At 42.4% G+C, this 8527-nt stretch overlaps 1 protein-coding gene across 1 annotated transcript in view; it reads right to left on the reverse strand.

Annotated features, from left to right (window-relative positions):
• GLI3 (GLI family zinc finger 3) overlaps positions 1-8527 on the reverse strand; it is a 72519-nt gene that overhangs the window by 1176 nt on the left and 62816 nt on the right. The window contains 3 exon segments of the mRNA XM_010285535.1: positions 1-1129; positions 2314-2641; positions 5918-6208. The exon segment at positions 1-1129 is cut by the window's left edge and continues 10 nt beyond it. Coding sequence (XP_010283837.1) covers positions 1-1129; positions 2314-2641; positions 5918-6208 — 1748 coding nt within the window.

Genomic DNA, 8527 nt, shown 5'->3' on the forward strand with positions numbered 1-8527 from the left:
GCCCGAGTCTGCTGCACTGCTGAGCGCTGACCACATTTCAGTTTCGAAGGAGATAAGTCAGAACTTCCTGAGCTTACTTCATTCCACTGAATGGGCAAGTCACTCTTGTTTGCCTCGGAACCTGCCTGCTGATTGCTCGGTGGAGGGGCTTGGTCAAAGCTGCTGGGGTTGTTGTTTCCTAACACTGAGCTGTGATGCATTTTGTTGCTGTCTACGACACTGTTCAACAAGTGGTCGTACATGCTCTGGTTCTGGGAATTCAGGTACTGAACCACATCATCTGGCAGGAGATCCTCATCATTCAGACTGCCACCCGCTTCCATTGTAGCAGCCTCCAGGGCAACGTTCTCACTGATGCTTGGAGGACATGGGGAGCTGAAGCCGCGGAAGACGCCACCCTCAGAACGGGTATAGTTCTGAAGAACAAGGTTGCGCTTTTCCATGGATGGAGGCAAAGCGGGAGGGTTAAAGCTATTAAGACTGTTGAAACGCTGGACTCTAGGGACAGAGAGGTTGTCAGAGGCCATTCTGACTGGATCACTGGCTCTCCTCGTCCCGTTTCCTAGAGCATCATGAGACAGAAAATGCCTCCTGCTGTAACCATTTGCCCCACCATCACTACATCTTCGAGGGGCATTCACTGGAGGCAGTGGAGATACTCCAGACTCCCTGCAGTCACCCAAGAGTGCCATTCTTGTTTTGAGACTCATCCTCTCCATGTTAGGCAGTGGAGTTGGTGGGGGTCCACCAGTAGCTGCTGCATATTTAGCTTTCAGCCTGTATTGCTGGGCCGGGGTGAGGCTGAGAAGACTTGGCAGGTCATCACACTGGCTCGCTTCACTGGAGCGCCGGGAGGCATCTGTCGAGATGGGGTCATAGGAGTCTGCAACACTCAGGTTCTGTGGTCTTCCCTCCGCCTGAGAGGCGTCGCTGGACCTCCGGCTGGAGAAGCAAGGTGAGATTCCAGAGGACCTGCGGCTGCTCAAGTAGGCTGAACTGATCGTGCTAGTATTGCTGTCCCTCCTGTTCAGCATGTTCAACACAGTGATGTCCGTACTTGAAAGTTCATTCCTGTTTGGCAGAATAGTCATGGATCCTCCTACACTGCAGCTGCTGTTCGACTGGGTACCTGGAGGTAAAATTTGCAATTAAACAAATGGGCATCACCCAAAAATCGGTACAGAAAACACCCAGTAAAGAAGAAAGGGGAAAATAGAGGAAGAGCCAGCATCATCACAGCAAATCACAGCAGGGCTCTTTTTTGAAAGAAGTAGGGATAAAAACTGTGTTCTTATGTTAAAAGCTAATTCACAGACTCAAGGGTAACATTTCAGTGAGAATCCCAGCACAAAATTTATAGGCCATAGCCACAAACTGTCATCAGCTGGTGTAGTGCTCCAGCCTGCAGTGCAGCTATGCTGACTGATGTGCCAGAAGGACACATTCGTAAGGGAGCTTTTTATAGGCAAAATATAATTGAACAGGCATTTGCATGGAATGGCAAAATATACAAATTGGAGGCTATTCAAGGTCATTTCTGAGACGTCTTGAAATATTCTTGAAACAACTCCTAACAACTGCAAAACATCTTTGCTGATTTCCTTGGTTTGTTTTTAAGTAAACAGAATACATTTCTTAAATTTACATAGTTTCTTTTGATGGAATGAGTTTTGGAAAACCTGGGCTGTCACTGCTGGGTGGAGTGCAGAAGCCTACCGGCATGTTGTAGGCAACGTCGAGGCAGCAGGGCTGCCAACGTTTTGGCCACAAACGGCTCCTTGTACGAAAACAACTATGGATCTTCAGGGTTTAATCTTGCCTTGCTCCCATTCATGGATATCTGCCCTTTGTAGCAGTTGTATCTGTAGATATGATGACTTATACATGTGGAAACAGTTTATTTAAAGGGCAGCCTAACACATCTATGCAAAGGGTGCCTTGTTAAAGCCTCATCTGAAACACTTCCATACAATAAACTGGCAGGTATTTATTTCACCTGCCTTGCCTCAAAACAAGACAGGATTATGATGATTTTGGGTCCAAACATTTAACTGCAGGGAATATTTTAAACGTGATGCGTGGTTCCCCTGCTGGCCCCCGTTCTGTAAAACACGGGACTATCTGGCTTCTCTCAGGGCGGAGAGCAGGACTTGTAATGAGGGGATAAACAAAAAGTGATCAATTTACAAACTATTCTCACAGCTGCTGAGTTTCATAAGCTGCGCTACTGTTTTGCAAGGGTAGCAAGATTGTGCTAGCAAGCAACAAACTTAAAGACAAAAAGTGTTACCACTCCTGCTATGTGTATCTCACCATTTCCTATGAGAGGCGGCAAGGTCGGGGCTTTGGAAGGTGGAACGGGGTTCAGTCTTGGAAGCATTCCATTAACTTGTTTCAACCTTTCTAATTTCACTTGCTCCATCCATTTGGTCCCTGTCATATTCCTCCTGGCCTGTAAGCCAAGCGCTGTGGTGGCTGTGGAAATGGTAGAGTCCATGATTGGGGTTTCATCGATGACACTGAGGTCTCCTACACTACCACCACCAGTCAGAGTAAGCTCGATCCCATTGTTGGAATAGTTGCTGATGGGGGACTGTTCGCTGCTGCATGTAGACTGACCACCAGGGCTTGGCTGAGATGTCTGTTGAAGTGAAATAAGAAAGAAAAGAAAGTGAGGGCTAAGCAAACAATGTTAACAAGAGCACCTACAGCAAATGTGGGTCTAAATGGAGCCAAAGAAAAACAAATGTGAAGAAAAGTTTAACATTAAATGATGAGAGTGATCATCAATTAAAAGGCTTTCTAGATATTGATTTTAACTGCAGTGAATGCCATTGCAAAACTTGAGATTAAAATCCACTTTAGTATCTTGCTGATAGTATGCATTATATCTACGTGAGACACTTCTTTCAGTTATTCCCGTAATTGCTTTTATCACTTCATGTCATTTGTGAGCACGGATGGATGGATACTGTACTTTGGGCATGTGCTGTTCCCAACTGAAGCTGCAGCTCAATAAACCAAATGAGAATTCAGCCATGTTACGAGGTCTAATTTACATGGCTAGGCTTGCAGCAAGCAAACAAACAAACAAGACTCCAACACACTGGAATTTGTTTTTTTTTTAAATTAGACTCGTGGCTAAAGAATGTAAGTATTTTCCAAGCCTAAGGCTCATTGTTAGGAGCAGCGGTTGGGCTGAAATGTTGGCGTGTAATAAAAGAGGGACAAAGCATCAGTGCAAAAAATACTGTATCATATTATCAGCATCCTGTGACCCTAGCAGCACTTGGGTCTAATTTATACCTCCTCTTATACCTAACTTACATCACCTCTGCCTTGAATCAGGAAGGCGATGATCTACTGAATCAAATCCTTCATTTCATTAGAACTTATGATTTTATAAAGATTTAAAAATTTAAGTACACAATACAGGCCGCTAATCTAGGGGGATATAAACCCACCGCAATAGTTGCTTCTTTCTTAACAGTGTTCCCTGCTGCTCTAGTGGAATTCTTGCTGTGGGTAAACATGGGCTTAATTTACTTTTTATACTCATAAAGTTCTTGTAAAAGAATGGGAAAATTTCTCTGACAAACTGAAACACTCAGACAGATAGACCGACAGACAAAACAGACAGGACAAGACAGACAGAAGTCTCTGGATGTAATATCTCACTGTAGGTCGTATCAGTGTGATCACAAATCAGTGGGGCATGCAGTATCATTTTGCTCCCAAGAACAGTTTAATTATTTCACTTTTGGGGTTTCTCCTGTGTCTTTTTTAATATTTTTTTCTGCCAGCCTGTGATTTTTGTGCACATTTAACTGACAAATGCTAGCTAGAATTTCTGAGGTAGCAGTGACCGCTCTTGCTTTTAACATCAGTGAATGAAGACACAGATTCATGGCACTACTGTAGCTTCATACGCCCCTGAGGAGTCCCTTAAGATGCAATAACTATTTTATTATTTCTAACTTGAATGATGATACTTAGAATTATGAGGCCACACTGAGCAAGTTCATTTCCAGATCCTGGCGATGGCATATTTGGTGACAAAAATAGAAGTAACAGTTATTATACAGAAGAGAGTTTGTGCTTCTGGACAATAGCTCCGCGCCGTATGAAGAGTAATAATGGTCAGAAGCGTGTTCTTGTAGCTCACATGTCAAGATCACAGTGAGGTAGGTTACAGAAGTAAGAACTGTATCATGGAGAACATACATTTCTAGACGTGAAATACAGAAAAAAATGGATGTCTCATCTAGAAGGGAAGGTAAAAAGACATTTCTGAAGACATTTCACCAATATAAGTCAGATTTTTCACATGTCAAGTGTTGCAAAATGCTCACAGCACATTACATTTGGGAATGAGTTTGATGGATTGCACACTATTAAATAAAGGAATGATTGGACAACAGGCAGAAGGCTAAAATAAAGACATAAATAATGTTGCAATAAGAAAAACAGCAGAAAAGTTAAAATGCCCTCACCTTATTACCCACTGTCCTTAGGAAGTTAGAACAAGACATTTAAGAGCATTAGACAGAAAAGACATTGGATTAGTTGAAAAACAGAAAATATATCTTATAGTTCATACAAGCAATGAAAAGCAGAAATACAGAATTGTTTTTAGATGTATTTCAGTGAGAAATATTTAATACTACGTAAGCAATCAGCATTAATACCACTCTCCCACAAATTTTATTCATGTTAAAACCATCTACACTCAACATGCCTCAATAACACTACAGATTTACCTAGCTAAGCAAGAGGGGAATGGGGTTTGTTCCTTTCTAGCCTAAGGTAGTTATCACCAAAAATGGCAGAGGATCTCCTTTAGACTTCAGTGGGAGTGAACTCTGGGGCCTTGGAAGCTTCTGAATTCAGAACTAATACTCCACAGTTCGGGTATAAGCCTTAGGCACAATAAAACAGTAACTCATATTTCAATGAGTAATCACTTTGAATTGCAGCATGATTAACAATATGAGCAGAATTTGGAGGGCTTGTATTTGTAGTCCCCAAGGGTTGGGTCCAGATGAATCGTAGACCCAGATGTGGAAGAGGATGGAGTGACTGCCTTTGCTAGTTTTAATCCTTGTGGAGAGGATGGACAGCACATGAAACGCAAGAAAATGAAAGAACAACGTCTTTATTTAAGAGAGCATGTCAAAAAATGTAATAAGGTCCTTTCAACATTCAAGGCTATACTGGTTTAACACAATACATGAAGGTAAACCAGTGAAAAGACCTGCAGAGACTCTTAATTTAAGCTCAATTTAGTTAAATTCGAATTAGGTTCACTTAGTAAAGTTAAATTAAGTATTAGATTAACATAAGAGGTCACTTCACAATAGAGATCAAATGTTATCAAAAGATCTCCTCCTGCTGTTTAAGAAAGTCAGTTCATTTTGCTTCGGTTTGATCCATGACCTGACAACCTGAAGCCCCTTAAAATCTGATTGTTTCCCCAGGTTCTCCAAAAATTATCATCATTAATATCATCATTTTAGACTTTTGGACTTCTTTTTTCTTTTGCATTCCAGTTTTGAGCCTGCAGGATTCACATTCTCTAACTTTCTTCTGTAAACAGGAGAGTGGAAAAAAATGCCTTTTAAAAATGTAAACTGTTATTTTGTCATAATATGCTGATTCCAAAAGATGGAGCTTTAAGAGAAACAATTATTGTGAGCGTTGCCAACACTGCACTTACTGCATATTGCACAGACTAGAAGTAATCTTTTTATTTGATATTTCTTAGGCTTTAAAAACATTTTACAATGTAAACAAAAAAGAAAACCTCACAAAACCTAACCTTTTGAGCTAGTTTCCGGGTCTGAGCATTTCATAAAGGGATTATTAACTGTTTGCAAGAAGAAAAAGGACAAAGGGAGCGGCATGGTGTATTGCATACCATTGGTTTTTCTGACTTGACCGCTTTCACTTGGAGGCATTCTTCACGCTTTGAGGTAGTGTTGCTGAGGTCCTTCTGCTCACCAATTGCACCCTGAGTCTGATGGCCTGGTGACCGGGTCTGAGAGTGGCTGCCTGGGTCTCTTGGTGGCGGAGGCCTTGGGTGAATATCTCCCCGCTGTTTCTTGGTGACATGTGCCTCTGGGCCATGCACGGTCTTTACGTGTTTCCGGAGAGAACTGGGGTCTGTGTAGCGCTTTGTGCAGCCCGGTATCTTGCAAACATACGGTTTCTGCCAAGACAGGAAAAACAGTTAAATTAGATTTAATTCCACGTGGGACTTCTGAAGAGCTCCCTGGAGCACAGCTGGTGTTGAGTTATACGCTTTCACAGTGAATTTGTTATCTAATTTATGGTCTCTACAGTGACTGTACCTAGTGAAACCTATTAATACCCCTTGGTTTTGAGGGTACCCATTAATGCTATATAGTTTAGAGAGGGTAGAGCCTCTCATGATATGAACTGGCACTGCGTTGACTTATCATAGCAGAATAGTCAACAGAGCTATGGCAATTTATGAAGACTGGCCTAATTTTCTATCCTGTCCATTGCTCTCAGCAGTTTGATATCCCGTTTCTAGTATGCCCAGTACCTACTCCTTGACATTCAGAGGCACACCACCCCCTTCAAAACATGTTGGGACATCTGTTCAGGCAGGATTATCTGAGCAAGCATTTTACAGGATACAGTACCATAAGCATTTTCACATTGCAGCGATATATCCACTAGTACTATTAGTGCTACTAGCATAACTAATCACTCTTTTTTTAAAAAAAAAAATGCTTCCTTTGTCTGTGAATTTCTCTAGTTCACTAAGCAATACAGAATAAAGTAAATTTACTGTCTTATAATTTAAAAAAGACTTTGTTCTTATATTATAAGAGGATTAGAAAGAAGAGTTCAGTCCTTCCTAAACACTTTAACTGCCTCAGGAAACAATGTAGCATTCACTCACTTTTATTACTGAATTGTTTCCAAGAAACTACTGTTTTACAGTCTTATTTATACTAGTCCTCAAGAAAAAAAGAGACCCTCATGCAGAGTTCCTCAAAGAGGTTCTCTGTCTGCTTACACATGGCACTGTGGAGCTTTTGACAAATGTAGCTTCTTCATGGCTATCTAAGGCCCGAGCCTGCTTCCACTGACGTCAGCAGAAAACAACTCCCATTCACTTGAATAGGAGCAAAAATGGCAATCGTGCAATTTAAAGTTGATGCTGAGTTACTGAGACAGGTTTTCTCAAGATGCTATGGAAGTACAAGTCATTTACCTCTCTTCTTATGTGTAAGGCATATCTGCATCAAGATATATCAGCTGCTTTTAAATCTGTCTATAGGTTACCTACTTAAAACCAAAACAGCACTGCAAGGAAGTGCTGAATTTGGTCTGTGCTTTCCACAGTATTCATGGCACTCCATCAGTGTACATTGCCTAAGAATATCAGCCTGCTTCACTGTGAAATAATGGTGAAGGAAATTTTTCATTTGCCCTTGCTGCTGCACCTACCAGAAATGATGTGCAGCAGAAAATTTTCTTGGTGACTTACTTTTAAGACATGAAATCCTGATCTTAAAACACAAGGAGTCATGTCTTTAAGTTTGAGAGAATCTTACTCATCAACTAGGCAATAAACAGATTGGTTCAGGTAATGAATGAAAAAAAATCTCAGTCAGCTATTGGCAAGACTTGGTAAACTTCCTTCTACCTTGGTGACAATTCACAAAATTGCTGCTGGGCTTCAGTGCAGTTGTTAGTTGGGCTGCTGAGAGCACACACTGCTGGCACGGGGCGAACTCAGAGATGTGCAATGCTCTCTGCTTCCCTTGTAACTCAAGAGATGCTGCAGGGACCAGGGGACTGGAAGAAGATGAATGCTCCCAGGAGATTCTGCCAGCCCTAGTGATTGCCTGCGACAGACCTGACAGACAGCTAGAGGAAGATACAAGCCTTGTAGAAATGGATATAGCTGCTATGGTTTCCACACCAGACAGTCACCACACTGGTATGTCCTGCCCTTTCAGTACGTCCAGGTTTAGGATAGGGGTATAGGGTATAGGGACAGGTCAAGGAGGAGAGACTGGGCTCCAAGAAGCAAGATTGAGATGATGTGACTCCCTCGGTAGCCTGAAATGGGGCAATAAAACAGGGACAAGGCATGAAGGTGTGATTCCTGAAAGAGGGGGCAGCAGTAACAGAAAACACATATAATAAAGAGATGCGACAGTGAGAGTTTGGGAGACAGCTGTGACTGCCACAGCTGGTTCACTTGATAAAGATCAAATTCCCTTCACTGCATCCCTACTCCATGAGGTCTGTTCAGGATGGAAAGAAAGACTGAAATAGCTTACAGAAGAAGGAAAAGGCATAACTCAGAACTTACAGGGCAACCCAAATTTTCCAAACCTGGGAGACTTCTCCATAGCCGCCCACAGCAGCCATGCTGCAGGATGTTGCAGGAGCCGGGGCTCGGCTGCCACCGGGTGTCACCACCCACCCAGGCAAGGAGACGCGCTCCAGGAGTTGGACGAGCCCCTCCAGCCCTTGAGGGAAA

This window comes from Phaethon lepturus, unplaced genomic scaffold (assembly GCF_000687285.1).
Source record: "Phaethon lepturus isolate BGI_N335 unplaced genomic scaffold, ASM68728v1 scaffold9170, whole genome shotgun sequence".
Taxonomy (NCBI): domain Eukaryota; kingdom Metazoa; phylum Chordata; class Aves; order Phaethontiformes; family Phaethontidae; genus Phaethon; species Phaethon lepturus.